This window comes from Eumetopias jubatus, unplaced genomic scaffold, assembly GCF_037043125.1.
Source record: "Eumetopias jubatus isolate StellerSeaLion01/CBP00866 unplaced genomic scaffold, mEumJub1_p1.0 scaffold_1, whole genome shotgun sequence".
Classification (NCBI taxonomy): Eukaryota; Metazoa; Chordata; class Mammalia; order Carnivora; family Otariidae; genus Eumetopias; species Eumetopias jubatus.
This window is the reverse complement of record NW_028274807.1, coordinates 196,997,282-197,024,171: the sequence shown is the minus strand read 5'-3', so window position 1 is coordinate 197,024,171 and position 26,890 is coordinate 196,997,282. Positions and strand designations below refer to the sequence as shown.

The 26,890-nt window shown below is 51.1% G+C and overlaps 2 protein-coding genes across 5 annotated transcripts in view; one reads left to right on the top strand and one right to left on the bottom strand.

The window, feature by feature from the left end:
* The window catches only part of NEK4 (NIMA related kinase 4), a 37,601-nt gene extending 29,424 nt beyond the window's left edge, over nt 1-8,177 (bottom strand). For all 3 annotated transcript variants that reach the window (XM_088028124.1, XM_028124400.2, XM_028124401.2), the window contains exons 1-6: nt 7,911-8,177; nt 5,780-6,046; nt 4,640-4,837; nt 4,099-4,206; nt 2,132-2,286; nt 116-257 (exon numbers count right to left, since the gene is read on the bottom strand). In XM_088028124.1, coding sequence (XP_087884250.1) covers nt 116-257; nt 2,132-2,286; nt 4,099-4,206; nt 4,640-4,837; nt 5,780-6,046; nt 7,911-8,003 — 963 coding nt within the window. In that variant the 5' untranslated portion in view covers nt 8,004-8,177. The remainder of the gene's footprint in view (nt 1-115; nt 258-2,131; nt 2,287-4,098; nt 4,207-4,639; nt 4,838-5,779; nt 6,047-7,910) is intronic.
* A 4,956-nt stretch (nt 8,178-13,133) lies between these two features.
* Nucleotides 13,134-26,469, top strand: ITIH1 (inter-alpha-trypsin inhibitor heavy chain 1). Of its 2 annotated transcripts, XM_028124442.2 has the most exons (22): nt 13,134-13,247; nt 13,510-13,530; nt 13,846-14,012; nt 14,478-14,582; nt 14,976-15,138; nt 15,677-15,790; nt 17,163-17,288; nt 17,375-17,491; nt 18,116-18,284; nt 18,373-18,498; nt 19,448-19,629; nt 19,911-20,096; nt 21,159-21,298; nt 21,889-22,043; nt 22,143-22,157; nt 22,499-22,519; nt 22,905-22,985; nt 23,090-23,203; nt 24,211-24,412; nt 25,297-25,469; nt 26,076-26,187; nt 26,340-26,469. In XM_028124442.2, exons 1-22 carry the CDS (start codon nt 13,134-13,136, stop codon nt 26,467-26,469), a joined length of 2,733 nt encoding a protein of 910 aa, XP_027980243.1. The 2 variants fall into 2 exon arrangements, with proteins under 2 accessions (XP_027980243.1, XP_027980244.1); XM_028124443.2 differs by lacking the exon at nt 13,510-13,530 and having other exon boundaries at nt 21,162-21,298.
* The last annotated feature ends 421 nt before the right edge of the window (nt 26,470-26,890 follow it).

The window sequence follows — 26,890 nt, the reverse complement described above, 5'->3', positions numbered from 1 at the left end:
GCCCGATGCGGGGCTCGATCCCAGGACCCTGGGATCATGACCTGAGCCAAAGGCAGATGCTTAACGACTGAGCCACCCAAGCGCCCCACGTTTTAATAGTTTCTAAAATACATACCACTACATATGTCTTGGAGCCCTCAGAAGAGCGTGACTGGAGGGGAACTACTTTATGATTCGATTCAGCATTTCCAGAGACCACTGCAGCAACAGGCTTCGATTTAGAGTTGCCATTTTTAATATTACTTCTGGAGGTTTTTCTTTATGAGGAAGAAAAGAAAAAATTATTATCAGCATGGTGAAAATGAAAGGTTTTTACATATCTGGGAAATGTGTACATGTATTATAAAAACTGCTCCATTTAGAGAAAATAGTTTTCTAAAAACCAGGAGGCATTCTGCAAAACACCTGACTAGTACTCCTCAAAATCAATCAAGGTCATGAAAAACCAAGAAAGTGAGAAACTTGGTTGACTAAGGAGACAGGAGGACTAAATGTAATATGGTATCCTGGATTGGATCCTGGAAGAGAAAAAGGACATTAGTAGAAATACTGGTGAGGGCCAAAAAAAGTCTGGAATTTAGTCAACAGTCAGGTACTGATGTTGTTTTCTTAGTTCTGACAAATGTACCATGGTAATGTAAGAGGTTTATGATAGGAGAAGCTGGGGGAGGGGTGTACAGAAACTCTCTGTACGATCTCTGCAACTTGTCTGTAAATACAAGATTATTCCACCATAAAAAATCAATGAGAAATGGGGCGCCTGGGTGGCTCAGTCGTTAAGCGTCTGCCTTCGGCTCAGGTCATGATCCCGGGGTCCTGGGATCGAGCCCCACATCAGGCTCCCTGCTCAGCGGGAAGCCTGCTTCTCCCTCTCCTACTCCCCCTGCTTGTGTTCCCTCTCTCGCTGTGTCTCTCTCTGTCAAATAAATAAATAAAATCTTTAAAAAAAAAAATCAATGAGAAATTACCTCATGTACAGAAGAACCAGCATAATCGTCAAGTTTCGCATGTTTGTAATTATACCACAACTGCTTTGCCAAGTTTGAGAGTTAAGAATGATTGGTGTGCTCAGCCTGGACTTGCAGAATAAAAGTGTACAGGATTATCCCCTTTAGTGTGACATTTCTACAACTGAGCTAACTAATCCTCTGGAGACTTCAACAGGACCATGAGACAGTGCTTCGGAAGGCCAAAGGTCTGCTTGGTGCAAATTATAGACGGTGTAAATAAAAAGATGGGTTTTCTTTATCTCCTGGGGCCTCTCTAGTATTACTCTTAAATCTAACATGTCACAAGGCAGAGATCGTGCAGCTCTTAGATCTTGGAACAGCTATTTAGTGAAGGTAACCCCTGGTAAGTCAAAGAAAGAAATTTTTCTCCTGAGAAATTATGAGTGAAGAGGGAAATTTATGGAAACTCTCAGAAATTTGAGTGCTTAATTTTTAAATGTGACTCACATAGTACATATAACAGGCTTCTTAGATAATTTCATTTTCATATGGTTTCTAAAACATATATCCTTTTGAAAGAATCGTACTTGATATGTCTTGGAACTCTTTGAGGAATGTTAAAGTGATTCTCTAAATGGTTTTCTAGATTTCTGATTTTAGCAATTAAGTAAATCTCAACACATGTCCTAATCATGCAATTTCCCTTCTTTTTTTTTAAAAGATTTTATTTTATTTATTTGAGAGAGTGAGAGAGATAGCACAAGAGGGGGTAGGGTCAGAGGGAGGAGCAGACTCCCCGCTGAGCAGGGAGCCCGATGCGGGACTCGATCCGGCATGACCTGAGCCTAAGGCAGTCATTTAACCAACTGAGCCACCCAGGCACCCCTTCCTTCATGTTTAAAAAAGCTCACCACAGGGGCACCTGGGTGGCTCAGTCGGTTAAGCATTTGACTCTTGATTTCAGCTCAGGTCATGATCTCAGGGTTGTGAGATCGAGCCCACGTTGGGCTCTGCACTGGGTGTGGAGCCTGCTTAAGATTCTCTCTCCCTCTCCCTCTGCCCCTCCTCCCTTCTCTCTCAAAATAAATAAAACTTCACCATAAATTCTACATATGAGAATTATAGAAGCTACCTTCTTTTATTCATCTATTTAGCCACCTATTTGCAAGGGAATATCTTACGCCTTTGTGGCCTCCAAAAACAGAGAGATTTGGCGCTTTATGTAAGGCTGCCTCAGGATGCTCCTCACAGAGGGTCTTTCTTCAGGCCTTTTGCTCAGCATTGTTCTTATCAGTTCTGCCAGCTCTGGGCTATAATCTTTTGGCATTGGTGGCAGCTACAAAGAGAAATGATATCATAATTATGACTCTGGTCTTGTGAAGCAAAGTATAAGGAAAGAGTAGATGTTTCCCAATATTTCTTTAAAGTCATTATCCACAGAAGCAGAAAAGAGCCAGCATACAGGAAGTTTACTAGTGTCCTGGTCATAGCAGCAAGTTGTGAGACTATAAAATTTATCTTTCAAACCAAGCAGTCCCATCTGAGGACTCTCCTTCAGAAATAAAAGCATGAGTTCCTAAAGACTTACATACCAGGAAATTCACTGCAACATTGTTCTTGCAGTAGTAAACAACTGGAAACAACTTAAATGTCTATCCACTGCATAGCTTATGGTACATCCTTCTAATAAAATGTTAGGCAGCTTCTTAAAAAATATGACAGGTACCGAACTGGAAAGATGTCCCTCGTATACTAAGACAAAAAAGCAAGTTGTATACCAATATGTACTAGCTGATTCCATCTCAGTTACTCTTTAAAAGTGTTTGTGTGTTTATGTGCATATATACACCCCAACTGAGATATATGCAGACAGGAAAACGCTAGGAAGGCTACGCACAAAATTCCTAGCAATGGTGATCTCCAGTGGATAGAAAATAATAAAAACAGGGGAATTTCACTCCTTTCTTGTTTTGAGTCTTAAGTAGTGCAATTACAGGTATGTTTTACTGTGTGTTTTTCAATATTTTGAAATTAAGAAAGTGAGTCTTGGCATAATATTAAAATCAGTAGGTGGTTTACAGCTTCAAAACTTAATGGTGTGGGCGCCTGGGTGGCTCAGTTGGTTAAGCGACTGCCTTCGGCTCAGGTCATGATCCTGGAGTCCCGGGATCGAGTCCCACATTGGGCTTCCTGCTCAGCAGGGAGTCTGCTTCTCCCTCTGACCCTCTTCCCTCTCGTGCTTTCTATCTCTCATTCTCTTTCTCTCCGAAATAAATAAATAAAATCTTAAAAAAAAAAAAAAACAAGAAAAAAGTTAATGGTGTGTGGGGCTCCTGGGTGGCTCAGTCGTTAAGCATCTGCTTTCAGCTCACGTCATGATCCCAGAGTCCTGGGATTGAGCCCCGCATCAGGCTCCCTGCTCAGCGGGAAGCCTGCTTCTCTCCCTCTCCCACTCCCCCCGCTTGTGTTCCCCCTCTCGCTGTCTCTCTCTGTCAAATAAATAAATAAAATCTTTAAAAATAAATAAATAAATAAATAAAACTTAATGGTGTGTGGATGCCTAACACTGCAGAGGACAACTAGCCTCATGCGAAGTAACATATAAGCGTGGTCACTCTGGTGTATCATACACATTGCTTTCTGCAGTTCTTAGTTGGCTACTTATAATTGTGATGATTACCAAAGGAGCAACACCTTCAAAGAGTAGACTGATTTTTATTTATTATTATCATTATTATTTTACATTGTTGCCAAGTGTCTTCTAATCACCAAGTACTGAGCAAGCTGGGAATGGAACGGGTACTTTGCCCAGAGTGGACTCATTTTAGATGGGGCTCATTTGACCACGGCTGCTCAGGAGAAGCTACCAATATCATCTCAGGGCACCTGAATATCCTGTGGTTACAAGGCAGTGGTTTTCAAAAAGCCAACTCTTCAGAACCATTAAGCCACCTTTATAAATTAGTATTAAAAAACGATCAATGCCTTCTCTTTCTAGTTCAACCTTCTCCACAGAAGGGGCCTACTCTTCTTATCTATTCCCCTGACATCAACGATGACTCACTTTTGCCAATAGCTACTTACAAAGCTGCATTAAATTAACCTTGCTTCAAATACTAAAAACAATTAGTTTCAGAATAGTCTTTACCTTTCCTTCAATAATCCGATAAACTAAAGAATTCATGTCTTTTGCATTGAAAGCATGCTTCAGGGTGGCCATTTCATAAACACAGCATCCCAGAGCCCAAACATCAGACTAGAAAAGAAAAATAGTAAATAATCAAATGTCAGAATGCCTCACTGACATTTTTCCTCTGAGAATAACAAAACAGAACAAAACAAAGCAAAAAAAAAACGTTTTCGGGGCACCTGGGTGGCTCAGGCAGGTAACATCTGCCTTCAGCTCAGGTCGTGATCCCAGAGTCCTGGGATCCAGCCCCACACTGAGCTCTCTGCTCAGCAGGAGCCTGCTTCTCCCTCTCCCCTCTGCTGGTGCTCGCTCTCGTGCTCTCGCGCTCTCTCTCTCTCAAACAAATAAATAAATAAATCTAAAGAAAAAATAAAAAACAAAAAACATTTTCCTCAAGCCAATTCTCAGAACATTCCTCTGACTTTCTATTTGATGGGTTCTGAAGTTATGAATACTCTCCTAGGGACAGGGTGAGCTGGCATACACAGCTCAATCCTACCTTATAGTTGTAAGGTTTGTTTGAAAACAATTCAGGGCTCATGTAGTAGGGTGTGCCAATGAGGGTGCTAGCCATGTCACAGTGGTTCTCTAACACTCGAGCAATTCCTAGGTCACCCACTTTGATGATGTTTGTTCTTGTTAGGAAAACATTTTGAGTTTTCAGATCTCGGTGAAGGATGTGTTTTTCATGTAAATACTGAGGAGAGAAATAAAACTTCATTAAATATAAAAACACTTACCTACTTACATATTCCTGACTTCTTACATACCATCAACGATTGCATGAGTGAAAGAGTTTCAGTCACCTAAATAACAAAACACTACTGTTTTAATCATCTCTAAATAAAAAGTCTGATTTCTAACTTTCCAAAGCAAGAAATTAAGTTCCATGCATTAATTTGCCCAGTATCTATCCTTCACAACTATTCCCTGGTACCTTGACAATTTTACCATCTAGCAATAAATGGATCCAGTTAAAAATACGCTTACAAACTCCCCCTGAAGGGACAGACAACTTGTACAGGGTCAGATGCACATTCCCCTCAGACTCATGAAATCTTCAGCTTAATAATATTTTCAAATATAACAAGATCACTTTTATTTAGACAGAGTGTCTAAAATTTACACAAGGTCAATCCATTCTGGACATATCTGTCCAGATCCAGAGTGGTATTTCATAGACAGTCTCACATTTGAATATGTGTATATTCAAACACAGACATGTTTTGTATTTCCACTCACTCTGCCACAGCAGGGTTAAAGCCCATATCCCCACAGTTTAAGCATATTAATTAGCCCAACCACCTTTCAATATGACATAGCTGACCAGCTGATAACAGACATGGTCATTTTTTGCTTTGTCAACTCAGGGCCCTTAAAATTGACTTTGCTATGAATATTAAATGAACAGAGAACTGGCATCCCCTGCAAACTGAAATCCATGTCTACTTCAATATAGACATTGTTCATTCAGAAACACTCTAATGCTATAGTGAAAGGGACTAAGTCTATTTCATAAATGGATTTTTTTAAATACATTTTTTTTTTCATGTAAGCATCTGGGGAAGCATTTTCCTAAAATCCACCTGCTATCCCCCTGTCACCTTGGAGCAAGTGGAATGCTGTGTCTGGACAGTACCTGCAGAGCCATGGCAATCTGAACAAACCATTCCACCACCTGACTCTCAGGCAGAAGCTGCCCCTTCTGTTCTTTGAGCTTTCGGTACAGATCACCTCCTTCGCAGAAGCCCATGACAATGTACAGCAGACCATCGCCTCCCTCCCATGACTCCTTATAGGTGACAATATTAGGGTGCTTCAACTGAGACAAGAGCTGAGCTTCCTGTTCAGCGGCTCGCCGCTCTCGGCTGGAGGCATTTCGGAGGTTCAGCTTTTTGATGACATACTATGGAGAAAACACGTGATTTTACAATGTGCAAATAAGCATACAGTTTTATAGGCTCAGAATATTTAAGGGTTCTCCTGAAATGGTCCTCAAAACCAACCTCCAGGAGCCTGTCAGACAACCTATTAATTTTGTTATTCGCAAAGCACAAAACTAGGGAAAAGATTTGCTCTAATTTACTGATATTTTCAACAGGTTAGACTTATAACAGGCTGGAGAGTCACAAAAAATTTATTATACTTTCCATTTGCATTTTACAATTTCATTAATGGCTAAAAAATGAGTCCATGTTAACATACAACTGGATCAACCATAAAGCCTGTAGTAAAGATTCCTTAACCTCTAAGTTTCCCTTACAAAGGTATATAATATAAGGCTTGAAAATACATCTGCATGGGCGCCTGGGTGGCTCAGTCGTTAAGCATCTGCCTTAAGCTCAGGTCATGATCCCAAGGTCCTGGGATCGAGCCCTGCATCGGGCTCCCTGCTCAGCAGGAACCCTCCTTCTCCCTCTCCCACTCCCCCTGCTTGTGTTCCCTCTCTCGCAGTCTCTCACTCTCTCTGTCAAATAAATAAATAAAATCTTAAAAAAAAAAAAAAAAGAAAATACATCTGCAGACAGAACGGATTCATAGATCACATTGGATACTCAAAGGGATCCATGGCCTAATAAAGTTAAAAATCACTGATTCTCAACATTAAAAATTACTCCCCCCTAAAAAGAAAGTCAATATCCCCCAACACCTTGCCCTGATACATTGCCCACAACCAATTATCAGTCCATACAGTTCATTAATCAAAAACGATATATATAAATGTGCTTTGTAAAGTGTAAACTACTGCTCAAATGTGAGGGGCTATTATTCCCATCAATACCCCATTCTCCACTCAAAAAATCCAATGACACACCCACCCCATTCCCCCTACTGCTACTGAATAAATCTCTTATACCTGAGTTTGTGTTCCAGGCAGAGCTACCAGCACTTGACACCAAGCAGAATAGGCTAGAGAGCCTTATACTTGGGAAGGACTTTTCAGCTTGTCTGGGGCACTGCCACTGTCTTGGTGTAATTATTAATAGCGCCTCCTTCCAGTCTCGAAATTGTCCCAGTTTGTATGATACGTTATATGGTCACCCTACTTATAAACCATCTTAGAGAACTGGCTCATCATCCTGAGGGTCATGGGATAAAGTGCTCTAAAGAAAGGAGTGACAACATTAGCTGTAAGTTTTAGAAGGATCACTGAGATGGCAATGAAAGTGATGGATTGAAGAGCGAGGATCAGTGGAAGCCATGGCCACAGCTCAGCTAAAGATTATGATGTCCTGGATTGGGGCGGTACCAGTAGAGATAGAGAAGAGGCCTGCTGGCTCAGTGGACAAATGAATGGGGGCAGTGGTGTGTATCAAGAATGCACCTGGATATGTCCAGCTGGGGCAAGTGGATGGTGTGTGGTCCTACTCACTGAAATGGGGACCATGAAAGGTTTGGCGGGAAGGTGATGAATTTTAAGTGAGTCCAACAGTCTCCAGGTCAGATGTATGGGACCCCTCATTCAAAGAGTAATACCTGCCAGGCGCTGTGTTAGACTGTGGGAATGAATGATCTCACGGAATTGTCAAGAGTGGAGAAGGTGTGTAGATCAAGCACAACAATTAATACTATCAAGGAGAACTACAGGGAGTGTGGGGCGCATCTTACAGTAAGGCCTGGCCTACTCTTGGTGGTATGGGACGGTTTCCCTGAAGAAGTGACATCCGAGGTGAGTCCCCTTCAGACCACCCGGAGCCTAGCCTTTGGACTGCGGCCTCGGCATACAGCTGCCTGCCCTCCACCCCCTGCCGGGCCCCAACCCCGCCGACCTGCCTGCCGTCCCGACGGTGCCTCACGAGCGTCACCTCCCCGTAGCTGCCCCTGCCCACGACCCGCAGGTAGCAGTAGGCGGCCAGGGGCATGTTCCCGGCGCCGGCCCAAAGCTGCGATGCGGCGGCAGCGGCGGCCAGGGTCGCGGGCCGCGACAGGAGACCCCGCTCATGCCCAAGAGGCCGCGGTGCTGGCGGCTGCTGAGACTGTCGGGCCCCTACGCGAGCTCGGAGGCTGGGCCCACAGCGACGCCGCTGCCATAGCGATCCCGGCCAACGTAGCCCCGCGCATGCTCCCGCGGCCCGGAAGCACCCACCACAGAGCCGAAGCGCCAGGCGGCCAGAGCGGTTCCGCCATCCAGGAGGACCCGCCATAGAGCCCAGGCTCAGGGCGGCCAGAGGGACTCCGCTGGTCCTGGCGCGCGCGCTTTCGGCTTCAGTTCCACCGCCGAGAACTTCCGGGTTGCCGAGAACAATAAACTAATAGAAGCTCCCACGTATTGAGCATGTACTTGATTTAAGCGCTTTGGGAAAATATTCGCCGTTCGTTTTACAAATAATTTTATTAACCGCTTACCATGTGCCAGACTGACAGAGTTCCTCTCTTCCTGAGGCTCCCATTCTAATCGAGGGATTACAGACAAGATTCTACAAGTAACATTTGTTGTATTTGCTTAATCACACAATGGTTAATGTATGCATCTAGCAATCCATCTTATTTTTTATGCATTTCAAAAGCAACGGAAGATATCAGTACACTTCACCCCTAGAAGCTTCAGCTTGTGCATTAAGAAATGCAAAGTACTCTCATAACTATCCAAACCCCTAGCACTGTGACTTGACCAAATTCTAGCATGGTTTTTAACAGCTTAAGGTAGTGTCCGTAGGAGGCCCCTCCTTAAAAGATCCGTGTGTGAAAGCTCAAAGCTGCCAAAGAGTTTATTATTTGATCCCACCGACATTTCCTTTCCCTTTCCTAGAGCATTTACCTAAAAGACCTCACAATTGTAAATCCTTCCTGTGTCTCTATTAGATATGTGTGTATCTCCTAAGATCCAGGAGCGCCTTTCTCAAGGACCTGAAATCCATCCCTTTGAAATGTAAGATTTGTCTACATCCAAGAACCAGTTTTTGCCCAGTTGGGGGCAATATCACCCCTGTTGAGAATGGGAAATGTTAACAGAAATTCAACCAAGTAAATTTGAAGATCTAATTGACTTTATTAAGTGATTCATGAATCAGGCAGCATCCTGTCTAGCAAGTAGAGGGATAGTCTAAGGAGTTGTTCAAAATGGAAAGTTTTTACTGGAAGAAAGGCAAGGCAAGGAAATTATTACTGGGAAAAAAAAAAGAGAGGAAATAACTTTCAGCTATTACTGAAAGTTTCAGGCCAACGTATCTTCTTTTTTGTGGGGAAGAGAATGGCAGCGTTTTTAATTGTACAGATGTCTCACTAGTGCCGATCAGGAAATTTCAGATTGACTGTTAGAAGGTCACATTCTTGGGTTTGGTTGAAACTATAATTAAGTCTTGGTTTTCTACTGGGGGTTGGTGACTCCATCTAGGGCTTGTTGTTTCTTTTTTTAATACTATTGCCCCCAGAAAGTTAATTCATGCTTTTTCTGGTTAATCCCCATTCCCCTCTTAGAGACAAGTACATTAGCATCTTTAGTACTTACATCAACCCTGTGAAGCTGGTACTATTACCATCCTCATTTTACAGTTAAGGAAATTGAATCTCTGGGAAGTTAAAAAACTCATGCTAACAGAGAGAGTAAATTGGAGTCAGCATTGCCAACAGGGTTCTTTAAAATGGAGCCAGGAGGACATTGAGGACGTTGAGGAAATGGAGTTTATGTGTGTCTTCTGTCTCAAATTCTCAGAATTTTTGCTGAATTCAGTTAAAAGCCAAGGCATCTGCTACATGGTAAAACAGACATAAATGGACTTTCTGCCTAACACTAGCCCTGGCAATCAATCACATATAGATTAGTGTAACTAACGCTATACCAGGAACAACCACATTTTGTTCAAAACAACTTGTGTAAGTGCCCTCTTTCTTCTTTAAAAACTCTGAAATTTGCCTCTCCAGAGTTGGGTTGTTTTTTGTTTTTTGTTTTTTAATTTTGGTGGAATCTGTGTCTCCCGGATTGCAATCCCTAAGAACCCAAATAAACGCACATATTTTATTTTGCAGCTTGCAATTTTGTCTTTCATTGGTCAACACTCAAAACAACATTCTAGAAGGCTTATGGCTCGCTCACTCCTAAAACCCCTGTATTTACTTGGCCCCACATGCCCTCAAGAAAGCTTCCTGGAAAATGACTCAGATTCCCTAGATGCCTTTCTTAGTCTTCATCCATCCCCTTTACCCTCAGTAGCCTCTGCCCCTCTGGTGAGTCCTCTCCTTTCTTGGTTTCCAGAACTTTTCTGGTTCTCCTGCTCCTCCTGTGCACTCCTGTTCTTTTGACTTCTCATGATTCCCTCAGGTTTGAGGGAATCTGCTCTCCGCTTTTTACCCCCTCCAACTTTCTCTTCTTCAAAACTATCATTCACTCTGCAGACATTTAGTATGGGCATGCATGATGCAAGGCTAGTGCCCTGCCCTGGAGGAGCAAAGTGAATAAGACAGATAAAGTCCTGCCCCTGTAGGGCTTACAGTTGAAGAGAGAAGTGATCATTAATCAATGAAGCGTGCTAATATGTTATCATTGCCACCTAAGGTCAGTGTCATGCTGAAAGGTCACCAGGCCCAGCCTGGGCATCCAGGAGAAGTTGTCCTAAGCAATCATTCCTTGAACTGAAGTTTGAAGGAAAATTTTTTCAGGCAAAGGGAGCACCATATGCTAAGGCTCAATGGACTTATTTTGTGACTTCACCTCCGCAGTTCTGTCTGTGAACTCAGCACTGGGCCAGCCCTGTCTACTTCAAGACCCCAACCCCAGGAGTTGACGTGGGGCTGGTGGCACACAGCAGGTGTGAATGGAGGATGAAGTGGGGCTGATGAATGGATGAGTGAAAAAGCATCTGCCTACACAGATTGGAAAAAAAGTCTGTATGGTTGAAGCTGAGAGACTCGGGGGGGGGTTGCATGGCTGGGTGAGATGGAGGGGTCAGCAGGGGCAGACCACTCAGGACCTGGAAATGTGTAAGATAGGGAAAGGTCTCAAGCAGATCAACATTTTTAAATGATGGCTCTGGCTACTGCCAGAGAGTACACTGAAGGAGTAGAGTGGAAGTGAGGGGAGCAGCCATGTGAGGTGAGAGATGAGGGTGGCTTGGGCTCAGTGGTGACTGGGCGAGTCACCTCTCCTCTTCATCTGTAACATGGGAGCAGTAACAGTACCCATCTCTTGGCGGTTAGCTGTGAGCAGTATATGAGGTAGGACACAGAAGATGTTAAGAAGACGGCCAGGCACTAGTCACTATTCGCTCTCCCCATACCCTCTCGCCTCCCCACAAGCCAGACAAATGTAGTTCTCGAAACTTCTATGGACCAAGCTTGGTGCTGGCCATCTCCCAATACTCCAGTCTCAATCTTACCACATCCCTGTTCAAAAGATCTTTAGTGTTTTCCACCTAAAAGATGGGACCCTTTCAGACCTCTGTGCCAGGCTGGTCTCAAACTACTTCCGAGCCTCCTTCACCACCCTCTTCATCAGGTCCTGCTTCCATGACGCAGACAATTGCACCTTCCCCAAGCATGCTTCACACCTACCCACCAACTTTCTCTCCCTGTCCTTCCTCCTCCCCCAGCCCAAGGGCTGCTCTGTTTCCCAGGCACCTCCTCCAGGGGGCTTCCCCTAAGCCCTATGGGAGTGAACTCTGCCTCTCTCAGATTACTATAGCTCCTTCGTGCTCCTCTTTAGCTTCTGACACTCCTGACACTCACTGGGCTTCTTTTGAGTCCTCTGGCTCTTTTTCCCAATGCATCAGCTCACTGAACACAGCAAGGTACTTGAGGTCATCATTGTGTCCTGGAGCCTGGCACCATGCCTAATCCACCAAGGGCTAGGTTGATACTCGTGCAGGAAATCAACAGAACCTCAAATGCAATTTCATGTTGACCCATCTCATTTTCCACAAAGGCCAGAAAACAGACCAGAAGGTCATTCTGGCCTGGATATGATAAACTTTTTCCAAGAAGCTGTTCTGAGAGACAAAGTCCGAGACAAGCAAACAGAGATCAAAGTGGCCTCTGGGCCCCCTCACCCCATCAGTGTCACAGCAGCCAGCACATCCCACCCAGGGCCACGGCATGGATTGACCAGGGCCATGTCTGCCCTGTGTGCTGTGACTTGTGGGAGACAGGGAGAGTTTGGGCAGAAAAATTAAGAAATTGAAGGTCCAAAAGTGGTCCCTGGGGTTTTGAACTCTGCGTCTCCTTTCTTCCTAACAATGCAAAGGGCATTTCTTTCAGTACCTGATAGGCTTGGGCTTTGGCGTCTGAAAGATCTGGGTTTGAAGACCTGTTGTCTGCTGTGGGACCAATGTCCCAGGGACACCATGAGGATAATAGGAGACACCAAAGGGCTTAGATCGATGCGTGGTACGCACTCAGCCCTCCATTATGAAAACAGAGTATTCATCTTTGCCTCCTCTTTACCTGCCAAGTATCCCTGCCCAGGTGGAGGAGCGATAAGGCTTACTTCTGTTCTTTCCAAATCTGGATGCGAAGGTCCAGAGGGATGAAGCAACTGTCCTGAAGCACAGGTCGCCCATTATGCATCCCCAGGACTGGCCAGACGGCCCCTGGCAGAACCACCACTAGGGTTGGCGCGGCTAGAGACATGGGCATGGGCAGACACTGGGTAAGCTGTTCTATCTGCCACCCCAGCCAGACCGTAACTGTGAAAAGTTTGCTGATACTTAAAGAATTTTGAAAGTAACATCTAACGAACTTCAGAAGTCCACTTGGCTTCTTGACGCATGACACCATATTCCTGGTGTTGCCTGTGCCAGACCCAGGATTAGATGAGCCATTGCGGTCTTCACCCTTCATGTCAGCTGAGTGCGGCTCCGCACAAAGGGGCTCTGTCCGAGTCTGGTCAGGAGTTTACACAGCTGGGAATCCCCCCAAGGAGAAAGATTTCACTGCTAAATTTTGATCCCCCCAATTGTAATATTTGCCTTCACCTTGTCTAATGTTTAATCCATGTTTATCTAGCACTTTATTGATTAACGGTCTGAGCAAAGTGACGAGGCAGCCGGAGCCTTGAGACCATGGACGGCACCATGGGGCTGCGGGCGCTACTGTGCGTGTACCTGGCCTCCCTCCTCGTCCTGCAGGCCATGCCCACTCAGGGTTCACCCACAGGCAGGCCCAAAGTCAGCAAGGTATGTGGGTAAACCCTCAGGCCAGAAACAGGCAGCTGGGCCAGAATGGGCCCAGGAGGGACACAAGACCCTCACCCCAGAGCCCGGGGCCACCCCCACCCACCTTGACCACCACTGACTGGAGAGGTGATGTCCAAGCAGCGAGGGGGAGGTGAGGCTGAGGGGTAGAGGACACAGACTGTGTCCCACTCCCACTGCTTAGCAGATAAGCTATGGTCCCCTGCACATTCCCACTCACACTTGTCCCTATTTTGTTTTACAGAAGCGACAGACTGTGGACACAGTGAGTGAGAGTCTCTGCAAAGGGGTCTGTGGTGGGGCAACATTACAGCCTGTTTTCCCCCATGCTTCAGGGGGTGTCCTTCTATCAGTGCCCTAGGCAGAGGGACTCCGTTTCCCAGAAATGGGGGTTTGCACACCCCACGGCGCTGTCTCCAACAGAAAGGCTAGAGTGGGTCTTCCCAGAAGGGCTGGTCTGTTCTTTGGGCACCTGGCCTCTGAGCTGGGTGCTGAGCCCCAACACAACACAGGGGTCTCTCACTGGTTCAGAGGCCCCCCGCCCCCCTCCCAACCATAGCCCCCTCACATCTCACTCTAGGCCGTCGACGGTGTGACCATCCGGAGTTTGAAAGTCAACTGCAAAGTCACCTCTCGCTTTGCCCACTATGTCATCACCAGCCAAGTGGTCAACAGTGCCAATGAAGCCAAGGAAGTGGCCTTCGATGTGGAAATCCCCAAGACGGCCTTCATCAGTGACTTTGCCATGTGCGTGCCTGCCTGACTCCCACACCCAGAGCTGTCCATTCATCAGACCCAGCCCCAAGCCATGGCTCCGGGTGGCTGGACAGTGCAGACCATCTCCTTCTTTCCAAAAGGGCCATAGGCCAGCACCAGCTCGGGGGGGATGGTCAAGCCGCTTGGGTCTCTTCTGGGCTCCCATCTTGGAGAGCGAAGTGGGGCCTCTGACAGTATGTTTTCAGCAGAGGGCCCAAGGAGCAAAGGCCCGCACCTGAGATCTCTTGTTGGATTCTGTGGCCGTGGCTGCCCCCCTCACTGCCGTGGGAACCCTGAACAACTCTGTGGGCAGTGGGAGGTGGAAGGAGGTGCCACCCATGAGCATTCACCAGGACCAGGCCTTCTCCGGGTCTGGGCTGGGAGGACCTCCGGTATGAAGGACCTTAGTGGTCAGGGGCCCGGGCACTTCCACTGAGGGCTTCTTCCTCCCTGTAGCACAGCAGATGGAAACGCATTCATCGGGGACATAAAGGACAAAGTGTCCGCGTGGAAGCAGTACCGGAAAGCTGCCATCTCTGGAGAGAATGCCGGCCTTGTCAGGTGAGTTCTGGGCCCTGCCGCCCCCGTCTCTGGTGCTGCCATCCCCAGCCAGGACAGACCTGAGGGCGGCAAGGTAGCCTTGGCTGGGGAACAGCCCCAGGCTGATGGGAAGTGAGAAAGCTGCCTGAACCCAAATGCTAGTACAGGTGCACTGGACAGGGCTGGTGCTGACCTGCCTACCTCTCAGACCAGCCTCTGGGAGAAGGGTCCCCTGTCCTTGGGCCCTGAACTTGACCCTGACCAGCCAATTAAGACAAGGGTGAAGGGCCAGGAAACCCGGGAGTAGCATGAATGTAAGAGAAATTGATTCTGAGGGCCATGCTTTAGGTGACAAGGACCCACATGTCACTCACCATTTGTCTGTTCTGTTGTGGCCAATGGTGGTATGTCCAGGGCCTCGGGGAGAACAATGGAGCAATTCACCATCCACCTCACCATCGGGCCCCGGAGCAAGGCCACGTTCCGACTGACCTACGAGGAGGTGCTGAAGCGAAAACTCAAGCAGTACGACATTGTCATCAAAGTTAAGCCCAAGCAGCTGGTGCATCATTTCGAGGTAGATTGCAGGTGACTGTTTGCAGGGGAGCCATCTTGGGAGCAGGGCTCCTGCCTCGCTCTCACTGTGGCTCTGAGCCCTGGCTCCGGGCACACCAGGTGGCGTCCCAGGCCTGAGCACACGGGAAGGGGACGGACTCCTTGGGCTCTAGTGGGCTTTTTGTGGGCAGGGAGCTACCAGCCTCCCCCTTCCTCTCTGAGCCTTGGCTTGCTCATCTGTTAAATGGGGCTGCTTGCATGTCCCAGAGCTGCCACAAGGATCACAAGAGATATTGAATGCCCTGGTAGTTGGTAGACCAGAAAGCCTGGGCAGCCTAAGGGGCTGTGATTGTCAATGGCACTCCAATGGTGGCCAAATTGAGGGGCCCAGGCTTGCACACCTTCATTTGGCCTATGTTTTTGGAGTGCCTACAACATGCCAGGCCCTGTGCTGATGGCTGGGTGGGTACTGCACACAGTGGGTGGCCAGGACATAAGTTGGCTCTTGGCTGAGTCTTGATGGTGGCCTCAATGGGAGCCTGGGGGCTTCAATGATGCAGATCGACGTGGACATCTTTGAGCCTCAGGGGATCAGCAAGCTGGATGCCCAGGCCTCCTTCCTCCCCAAGGAACTGGAAAGCCAACTCATCAAGAAGTCCTTCTCAGGGAAACAGGTGTGTGGGATGGCTGGAGTGGTGGCAGGCCTTTGGGACTTCTCAGCCTGGCTCAACCCCTCATGGAGTGTTCAGGTTTGGCCTGGGAACCAGGCAAGGGCTGCAGGCTGCCCTAGTGAGGGATGTAGGCATTTTGTGGTAGGTATCCCAGGGAACTCGGTACCCCTGGTTCTCAGAACAACTTAGCAAAAGCTGGCATGCCGAGGCTGGGGAAGTGCCCACGCTGGTTTGCAGGGTTTGGGGTGAGCTGCTGACTTGCGTGAGCCTCAGTTTCCTCTTCGCTGTGTCACACCCATGGGAAAGCATTCAGGGAAATAAAGGGCACATGAAGAAATCTCAGATGTTGTTGCAGTTAGGATCACAAGCTCCGGGGCTCTAGGAAACAGACCTCAGTTTGGGAAGGCTTTGGTCTACCTCGCCACTTACCACTTGCCACGCACCTCCCACTTGCAGGAACTCCTGAAGTCCCCTGCTTGCCCCTTCCCCTGGTCCTGGTGGAGTGTGGCATATGAGTGGGTAATACCCAGCCAGTGCCCTGCTTCCTAGTTTGCTCTCAACTGGAGCCAGGAACAAACGCTTTAGTTCCCACTTCCCTTTGGTAGTGACTCCATCATAATTCACGTAAAGGAAATGTTTCTTACAGTTTTGGAGGGGTTCTTTTTTAAACAAAGTAGGATACCCAGAGTATTAGCAAACATGCTTGCTTTTAGTAGGGGACCAAGGGGTGGGTCTGTGTCTTCCTAACCATCCTTTCCAAGTTTTGGAGGGGGTTTTGATGAGTATATCTTACTTTTATAATAAACAAATAAGTGAAAAGTAAAAATTAAAAAGTATTTAAGGAAAAAGCAGAAAGTAACAAGTCTAGAAAAGTATTGAGTAAAACCCATCCCTAATTCCCTGAGCACCAACGCCAAGTCGAACCAGAACTTAGCTTCCAGCTTCCACCCTGGGTCCTTCCTCCCAGCCTCTGTTCTTTGTCTACCAGTGGCGGGGGGCGAAGGGGGGGGGGTTCTGTTTTCCAGCACAGTGTTGTAGCCTTGCTTCTTTACTCCAGTTTGAGTTGACCGATGTCTCTTGTTCTCATACCACTATTATTTTGTACCCAAAGTGGCAACACTTGTTGTAGAAAAGCCCAATGTTTCAGAAGCATATACGCGAAGAAACAGGTCTTCTCTCCTACCACCTTATAGGTGTGTGCTCTCAGCAGCGGGGTGAAGGGCCTGCCTGACTCATTCCCATGCCCTTACAACACACACACACACACACACACACACACACACACACACACACACACACCCCTTCTGTTGTCTTTGTAAGCACCCCGAACGCAGCCACACAAGCCAGTAACGCCTCACACCCTCCCCCTTTCCAGGGTCGCGTGCTCTTCCGCCCTACTGTGGGTCAGCAGCAATCCTGCCCCACGTGCTCCACCTCCTTGCTGAATGGGGACTTCAAGGTGACCTATGATGTCAATCGAGACCAACTCTGTGAACTCCTGGTGAGCCCGAAGCTTCCAGCCCCAGACTCAGAGGCCCAGGCAGGGGTGCTTGTGACAAGGGCCTCACTTGTTCCCTTGTGTTTCAGGTTGCCAATAACCACTTTGCCCACTTCTTTGCTCCCCAAAACCTGACGAACCTGAATAAGAACGTGGTGTTTGTGATTGACATTAGCACCTCCATGGAAGGCCAGAAAGTGAAACAGGTAAACTGCTGCTTTAAACAGGTCCCCCAGAAGGAGCTTCTCCATCCCCAGCCCCACCCCATGCTGGTGCTGTCGCCAGAGTCTGGGTTTGGGATTTCTGCTCCCGGTCAGAGGCAGGAAATCCCAGCAGTCGGGGGCTCTGGCATCAGCCCCGTTCTCACAGTACCACCGCGGCAGGTGGATCCCCTTGTCCTCAGTAGCACAGTGGGATGCTCACGGGGTTGTGGGTCTAGCAATGGAGGGGGGGTACATGGAACGCGCCAGGGCAATCATGGCGGTCCCCGGGGGGGCGTCTGGCAGCGGGAACAGCCCACTGCCCACGATGCTCTGAGAGCCACGTCTCCACCAGCAGAGTTTTAGACAGTCTTTCTTGATTCTGCCCTGCTTGGGCTCCTGGTCATTTCTTCTCCCCCCGCGGGCTCCCCTTGCCTTCTCTGTTCCCCCCTCCACCCCCAGGGCTCCACAGGACACTCCTTTCCTGCCACCACCTGTCTGTCTTGTCCATGCCCTCCTGCTTGTCCACTGTGTGCCTCTGCCCTGTGGATCTCTCAAATGCGTATCCGGAGCCGACAGGAGACACTCTCCTGGGACCATGTCCCTCCACCGACTGCCCTGTCATTACAGACCAAGGAGGCGCTCCTTAAAATCCTGGGGGACATGCGGCCAGGGGACTATTTTGACCTGGTCCTCTTTGGGTCTGAAGTGCAATCATGGAGGGACTCGCTGGTGAAGGCAACCCCCGCCAATCTTCGAGCAGCTCAAGACTTCGTGCGGCGTTTCTTCCTGGCTGGGGGTAAGGGCAGGGGTCTCGAGTCACTCTGGCATCGCCTCTGCCCTCTTGGAATGAGGGCATACACTGGCCTACTTTCCTTCCTTTGCAGCCACAAACCTGAATGGAGGTTTGCTCCGGGGAATCGAGATCTTGAACCAAGCTCACGGGAGCCTCCCCGAACTCAGCAACCATGCCTCCGTTCTCATCATGCTGACAGACGGCGAGCCCACAGAAGGTAAGCACCTCAAGGCCTGGGCTGGGAGCTGGTGATCTTTTTGTTACGGAAGGCGTTCGAGCTGTGCTTGGAAATCCAGCCACTGGAGATGCTATAGGGGGTGCAGAAAGGCTCAGGGCAAAGTCAAGCCTGTCTGATCTAAAGAATTCAGGAGTTACAAGGCATACTTCTATGCTGAGCTGGGCAATTGGGGAAGTATCTGTATGACACAGGGTTACAAAGATCCCAGGACAATAGGCAGGATTCCCAGGTTGAGTTTAATGAACTAGGTATTCAGCACCGACTGTGTGCCAAGCATAGGACTAGGGACCAAGAAGAGATACCAAGAGAACAAGATTCGCCTCTGTCCTTAAGGAGAACCGGGTCCACTGGGGCGGCAGACCCAGGAACAGTCCCTCTGTTGAGGGCCCTGAAAGAACAGGGTGCCAGGAGGCTATAGGATCAGGGTCATTTGGCCCAGGCAGGGTCCCAGGAGGCCTCCTGGAGGGGGTGACCCATGAGCTCAGGCTGGAAGGAGGAAAAGGAAAGCAGGAAGTGATGTCTGGCAGCAGGAGTAGCTTGAGCAAAAAAAAAAAAAAAAAAAGGTGTGTACAATGGCAGGGCCTGCCTGAAAACAGCAGGCCTGTGCAGACGAGGTAGAACGAGGGTGGGAAGGTTGGCAGGACCTCGCAGGCCCCATGGCAATGACCTATGGGAGGGTTTAGAGCAGAATCCCATCTGCTCATGATGGATCCATATAGATGGGCAAGTTTTCGAGGGGCCGTTAAGAGCTTTTGTAGTCGCCCACTGAGCCAGCAGGAGATGTTGCCTCAAGATGCTGGTGGGGACAGGAGATAGGCGGGGGTCTGAGACAGGAGGCCTGGCCCCCAGGGAGTGTGCCCCAAAGGCCCCTTGTGTCCTACATGCCTGTGATTCGGTATCCTGGCCCTGCCTGGGTGTGTGGCTGCAGGGGTGACAGACCGTGCCCAAATCCTCAAGAACGTCCACAACGCCATCCGGGGCAGGTTCCCGCTCTACAACTTGGGCTTTGGCCACAACGTGGACTTGAACTTCCTGGAGATCATGTCCATGGAGAACAACGGACGGGCCCAGAGAATTTATGAGGACCATGACGCCACCCAGCAGCTGCAGGTCTCCCCCCACCCCCTTTGCCCCACAACGCACTGCCAATGGCAGGCTGTAGGGAGCCCGGCCTTGGCAGCCTTTTGCCCATCCACCCAGAGGAGCAGATAAAGCTCTTGAGTGCGGTTTGAATCAGCTGTGTGATCTCAAACCAGTTCCTTAACGCCTATGAGCCTGCAATTCTATCTGCAGAGTGGGGATCCCAACACCCCACTTTGTGAGCAGGTCTCCCCAGTGGGTGCCCAGGGGGACCCATCAGCTCTGAGGTTGTGCTCCGACTCCGCCTACAGGGTTTCTATGACCAGGTAGCCAGCCCCCTCCTGGTGGACGTGGAGCTGCTCTACCCCCAGGACACCGTCTCAGCCCTGACCCAGCACCGCCATAAACAGTACTACGAAGGCTCGGAGATCATGGTGGCGGGGCGCATCGCGGACCACAAACTGGGCAGTTTCAAGGCTGATGTGTTGGCCCGTGGGGTAAACAGTGGGCTGCGGAGGCGGGAAAGTTCAGGCAGCACCCAGAGGCTCCGAAACCACACCTGTTCTCCACCCCGTTCCCCTTGCCCCAGGCCTCTCTTTTGTCAGGGAAGTGTCCCCCACCCGTGCACCGTGCCACCCCCTCCCCCCCAGGCCTGAACATTCCCGCATGCAGGCATCCCGGCGATGGGCTGGAATGGGACCAAGGTGGCCTTGATTAGTTGTAGTCCCTTGACCAAAAATGGATCACCTGCTACTCCTTACATCATTCCCCCCCAAGGCATGAGAGAGTAAGAGACCAGCCTCTTCTTTGTCACCTGACAACCTTTTCCTGAACACTTCATGTGCACCCAGCTTTGTGCCCCGTGCAGCGTGTATGTGCGTGTGCACACCGCTGGGGTCACAGGCATGTGAGACCCGGACCCTGACCACAGGGTGTGGAGTCACACCTCGCTGTGTGGTCAAGGGTTCAAAACCGGGACTTTGAGTAAAGAAAGCTGAGCTGGACCCTGGCTCCACCCTGACCAGCTGGGTGACCTTGAACTAATAGGTCCAGCTCTCCGGGCCTCAGTTTCCCTCTCTGTAGCACAGGGTAGTATTGCACTGGGGAGTTGTGCAGAGCGAATGAAAGACTCTCTGCACTATGTTGCGCAGTGCCCGGTGCATGGGACACCCTCAGCGGGCGAGTCCCAGCTCCCGAGGCTTGGGAGAGAGCAGCATTTGTGTGCAGGGACGTGGTGGGCCTTTGGAGGAGTGGAACATGGTGGAAACAGCTGGCTGCTTGATGGCAGCCCCCGGAGAGAGTAACTTCAGCGGGGCAGGGCCTGCTCTTCCCACCCCTGGGACCCCCAGAGCCGAGGCCAGTTTGTCCCACTGAGAGTGCTCAGCAAGCGTTTGTGGGATGAAGGGCTGAGTGAGGGTGAAGAGAGCAGGCTCGGGGAAGGGCGGTGCGGTGGACAGAACCCAGAGACCGGGCACTGTGGGGCCCCTGGGAGCCTGGAGTGCTGGCCGGTGGTTGTGCTCCTCATGGTGCTCGGCCCCTCTCCCTATCGCGACCCCCAGGAGGGCCAAGAATTCAAGGCAACCTGCCTGGTGGATGAGGAGGAGATGAAGAAACTGCTCCAGGAGCGGGGCCACATGCTGGAGAACCACGTGGAACGCCTCTGGGCCTACCTCACCATCCAGGAGCTGCTGGCCAAGCGGTAGGACCCGTGCAGCGGGGGTGGACACCGGGGCCTCTGGACCAAGGAGGTGAACAGAGAAGGGGTGCATCTGGGCCTTCGAGGTTGGGAGCAGGTCAGATTCATGGCCTTCGGCTTTGCTCACTGGGTTAATATCAACCAGTTAGTCAACAGTGTGGGTGGGCCACGGTTTGCCCCTGCCGAGCAGCCGGGCAGGGGGAGGCTGCCCTTTCCGTGGGACCGCTGTGTCCAGACACCCTCGGTTCATCCCCACAACCCACAGGGCCGTTCCCTCGGTATCCCCATTTCAAAGATGAGCACGCTGAGGCGCAGAGAAGCTAGACCACTTGCCCAGAATCTCACAGCGGTTTAATCCTCTGTGTCTTTCTGAGGCACATCCCTCAGCCCTGCTACATCTCCAGGGTTTCCCCATTCGAGGGCTTTAGATCATGAGGTCCTGGAAGGCAACCACGGGACAGGGGCACTGCAGGTGCCCCACACATGTTTGCTGAATGAGTGAGTGAGTGAACAAATGAGCAAAAAATGGCCAGGGAGTGCGAGTCTGCTGTTGTCCAGGCTGCGGGGCTTGGAGCAGGTGCTGTGTCTCTCAGGATGAAGTTACAGGGGAAGGAGAAGGCCGAGGTGACGGCCAAGGCCCTGCAGATGTCGCTGGCCTACCAGTTCGTGACCCCGCTGACCTCCATGACCATCAGGGGCATGGCAGATGAGGACGGCTTGGAGCCCGTCATCGACAAGCCCCCTGAGGGTATGCACTCTGGAAAGGGGCGGGCTGTGGGTCTAGGGAAGATTCTGAGGGCCAAAAACCTCCTGGGCTTTAACTCTCTTCCCCTTCTCTCCCTTCCAGATTCTCTGCCCTTGGGTGAGTTTCTAAATCAAGTTGGTTTTCAGGAGGGGCATCCAGTGGCTGGGCAAGCAGCTCGTGCTCCAGCCCCCAGGCACGGGGCTCCCTGCTCCACATCCTCCGTCCCTTCACCACAAGCTAGCTGCTGCCCGCTGTGTGCCTGGGGAGCCCCTGTGCAGCCTCCCTCCGGGCCTCTGTGTGAGCCTGTGTCTACCGGGCGGCCGGGGTGGGAGGGGAGGCGGAGTGCCCAGGAGAGGCCTGAGTGGCCTCTGGGCCCGGAGTGCCTTTGGGGAATGAGGTGTGTGCCTCTCAGGTGGGGTGGTGAGGGTGATGCTGTCCTCTGTCATTGTCCTCTACAGAGATGCTGGGAAACAGAAAGAGTAAGTGGCCACATCCCGCCGACATACATCTCTACCTCTCTCCTCCCCACGTTGCTGTCCCTCAGGCTGTGCGTTCAGTCCTGAGCAAAGCCCCTACTTGCCTGAGGAGGAAATGACAGACAGCCTGAGGCTTCCTCACTGCCTGTCACTGGGACCCTCAGAACAGCCCCCTGACCGGGCCTGGCGACCCCTTGTGCCACCAGCTCCACCAGGTCCCCATGGAAGGAGACAGACTGGGGGTCAGCACACCCGGAGGCCTCAGGGGCAGCCACTCCTGCTCTGTGGCTTCAGGCCTGCCGCCTGGGTGGACGGGCCTGGGAAGAGGAGCCAGCCGCCGCAGGGAAGCAGGGTACCGTTCTCCTAAATGCCATTCACTCCCCGCCAGTGTTCATGCTGTCGGCTTTGCAGCCTTCCCCGACTCGATCCAGTTCCAACATCCAGCAGTTGCCAAACCAAGTGACTGGAGGTGAGTCCTGGGGAGGGTCTGAAGGACACCCCTGCCTTGCTCCTGGCCGGCCCCAGCCTGCCTGCCTGATGCCCAATCTAACGGACTCCATGCTATGCCCCCAGTGGACACTGATCCCCACTTCCTCATCCACGTGCCCCAGAAGGAGGATACTCTGTGCTTCAATATCAATGAGGAGCCCGGCGTGGTCCTCAGCCTGGTGCAGGACCCGGACACAGGTACGGGTGACATCACGCCCTCTGCCAGACAGGGTGGGACCTGCACTCCTCTGCCCTCAGCGTGCAGCCGCGGACAGGACAGTGGCCATGGCCTCCACTTCCCACAGCCTGTGTGCCCCAGTCACCGGGCTGGGCTCAACCTGCCTCCTTCTCTCCCATCTACCTGCCTGGGCCTTAGATGGCACCTGCTTCATGGACGTGTGACCCATGCAAGCACACAGGACCCTATGCTTGGAAGGGCCCATGCTCAGTTTAATACTCTGCTCTAGTTGTCTTGAAATTCTTAACATTTTTTTGAACAAGGGGCCCCTCACTTTCATTTTGTACGACGTTCTGCAAGTTACCTAGTGATCCTGCCCCACCTCCCTGATGGAGCGAGCCTCTGAGTCCATCCCCCAGCAGTGCTCAGGCGGTGGGAATGACTCCCTGTCCGTCTGTGGGCCACTCTCTCTCCCTCCCTCCCAGTCTGGTCAGGCCATCTGCAAGGGTTTGCTAAGCACCTCCTATGGCCTACGGGTGCAGTAGGGACTGAGTCAAAGTCCCTGTTTTTGTGGAGTTTAGTGAAGGGAGACAGACAGGCGAACAAATTCTCAGATGACAATTTCAGAGCATGAGACAGGCTGTGTTGGGGTAGTGAGGACAAGGAGGGGGCTTTGGGACTGCTCAGGTCATAGGAGGCCTCTGTTACCTGCTCCTGTGTCAGGGATTAGGGCCACAGAGAAGGAGCAGACCCAAGTCCTATCCTTGGGGTGGCAATGGCCCAGAAGCAAGGGCTAAGTAGCAGGTAGTTAGTGTGGTGGGAGGAGAGGGCCAGGGAGAGGTGCTGTGTGGCCTCCGATAATCCTGAAAGCCACCCCTTGGGAGGTGAGACCCTCAAAGCCAGTGTGGCATGGGTGGAGTGTGGGTGTCTCCCAGGAGGGAGGCACGGCATGAGCAAAGGCAGGCTGGCAGGCATCTAGCAAGAGCTAGGCCCTCCCTGACCCGGATGGCCTCTCACCCTACTGCAGGCTTCTCAGTGAATGGGCAGCTCATTGGCAACAAGGCCAGCAGCCCTGGGCAGCAAGAGGGCACGTACTTCGGCCGGCTGGGGATCGCGAACCCTGCAACGGGCTTTCAGCTGGAAGTGACTCCTCAGAACATTACGCTGAACCCTGGCTCGGGTGGACCTGTGTTCTCCTGGAGGGACCAGGCTTCACTCCGGCAGCACAAGTAACCAGGATGGGGCCAGGGCCTGGGTGCGGAGGCCAGGGCCGGGGTGGGGAGGGATGAGGCATGAAGCCCCAGAGCCAGCTGAGCTGCCTGAGCTTGCCGGGCCCTTGTCCCCTGAGCCATGTCAGTGAATGACATCCCTGTGACCTCCGTGTGGGCTGGGGAGACATGTGAGGCCCTGTGGACCCACCCATTTCCCTCTGTTCCCGACCCATGCTGCTGCCCAGCTGCCTGCATGCCTGGGCTTCCACGGTGCTCTTGCCCCACAGTCCATTCCCCATCACCACCAAACAAAGCCAACTCACCTCCTGGGCCCAGCACAAAGACCACCTGTTCCCTGAAACCCACCTCGTCTCTTCTCTGCTGAACTCCAGAGTTCTCTGGGCTTCTCTTTTGGCACCTGTCTGAGCATGCCTCGTGTTGTGCTTACTCCTTCCTCCACTCATTCATTCACCAAACTCTGCCAAGTACCAGAGCTGATGCTCGGCGGCAGAGCTATAGGAAGAAGTGGGCAGAGTCCAGTGTGGAGGACACAGATGATGAGTGGCAGTCAAAGAACACAGACTTTGATATTAGACAGGCTGGAGTCCAAGTCCTGGCTTTACTGCTTACCAGTTGTGTGATCCTGGGCAAGTTCCTTACCCTCTCTGAGCCTCATAGGATACGAGTGAGAAATGAATGATGCCGCTTGTATGGAGGGCTTGGCACAGGGCCTAACACACTGTAAGGCCTCCCCCCTGCAACTTGTAGCAGGTAATACCCTTCCATCTGGGAGTGAGGGGGTAGGGGAGCTCATGAGAACTGGATTCAGGAGGATGAGGGCAGCTGAATGAAGAAGGGTGCCATGTAGCTGCACCCGCCCTCATGGCCACCCGGCCCTGCAGGGTGGTAGTGACCATCAACAGGAGGAGGAACCTGGTGGTGTCTGTGGAGGATGGGGGCACTTTTGAGGTCGTCCTGCACCGGGTGTGGAAGGGGAGTTCCGTCCACCAGGACTTCCTGGGCTTCTATGTGCTGGATAGTCACCGGATGTCGGCACGGACACACGGGCTGCTGGGTATGACCTGCCCGGCAGGCAGAGCTGGGGGAGTGTGCGGTGGCAGCCAGTGGGCTCGCCATGGGTCAGATTGGCAGTTGGTCACCAGGGAGGCCCCTCCTCCAACTTGGCCATCGAGGCTCAGAGCTCCAAAGAGGGCTTGTCCTGGCGAGGGTCTTGTCCCTCAGAAAGCCTATGATCAAACACAAGGTGAAACTAAAGCTTATGTGGGCCTGGGGGCCGAACAGGGAGAGAGATCCGAATAGCAGAAAGGGCCCAACAGACCAGGTCCCCGAGACCTCCTGGAAGGGGTGAGTCATTGGCCACACGGCTTCTCCTTGTGGCTTCCTACAGACTCTGCTGTCTGTGGGCACCTACCCCTCAGACCTCTCTCCCCAGCCAGATTCTTTTGGAATTGGTCCAAAAAGGTAGGAGGTACAACCACCTGCCAGTATACCTGCTTCTCTATAGCAGTTGAAGGCAGGGTGGCTTTTGATGCCAAAACATAATAGACATGGTCACGCCCTTCAGAAAAAGCACTCAGGCAGCTCTCTAACCCTCTGGTGAGCACCTGCTGAGTATGAGGGCCCCCCCGTGGTAACTGCTGCTTCCAATGTGCCTTTCCAGGACAATTCTTCCACCCCTTTGATTATAAAGTGTCTGACCCCCACCCAGGCTCTGACCCCACAAAGACAGATGCCACAATGGTCGTGAAGAGCCACCAGCTGACAGTCACCAGGTAGGTGGGCTGTTCTCCCAGTATCTCTGCCCTTGGCCTTCCCGTCATTGGTCAGGGCTCCAGGTGTCACATAGGTGGAGTGGGCTTCTGGGGGGCGGGGGTGCAGCCCTGCTGGGTCCAAAAGGTAACCCCAGCTTTTTGTATCTCCCCAGGGGCTTGCAAAAAGACTACAGCAAGGACCCCCGGCACGGGGCTGAGGTGACATGTTGGTTCGTCCACAACAATGGGGCAGGGCTGATCGATGGTGTTTACACTGACTATATCGTCCCTGACATCTTCTGAGCCCCCAGCCAGCACACCTGTCCTTTCTTGGGACCATGGCAACGGAGGACAGCATCTGACCTGCTTCCCGTGTCACACTTCCCTGGTCAAGCTGATCCACTGTGTCAAAGTCCCCATGACTTTCATTAAAGAGAGGCTATATCCAACCCAGGCTGGCTGCTTTTTGGGAGGGAGGGTGGCCGGGAGGCAACCCAAGATACTGCCGCTCAGAGGGCTCTGGGGTCATGGCAGACCTGGAGGCCGCGAGGAGGCCTACGGCAACTCTGCCCCCACCCCACCCCGTTCACTGCAGCTGCCCGACCCCCTGCTCGCTGAGCGCCTGGAGTGCCCCCTGCACACAGCTCCCCTCACGGGACACTGGCAGCTTCTACAGGCCCTGTTCTAAGTGTCTTCATTGAGTTAATTAAATGCATGCTCCCAC

What these genes read in the sequence shown, in the direction of transcription:
- ITIH1 (XM_028124442.2), top strand. Translation starts at nt 13,134, where the DNA reads ATGGACGGCACCATGGGGCTGCGGGCGCTACTGTGCGTGTACCTGGCC. An exon ending in GCCAAACCAAGTGACTGGAG is followed by an intron (nt 22,986 to 23,089) that starts GTGAGTCCTGGG and finishes CTATGCCCCCAG; the next exon opens with TGGACACTGATCCCCACTTC. An exon ending in GGTGCAGGACCCGGACACAG is followed by an intron (nt 23,204 to 24,210) that starts GTACGGGTGACA and finishes ACCCTACTGCAG; the next exon opens with GCTTCTCAGTGAATGGGCAG.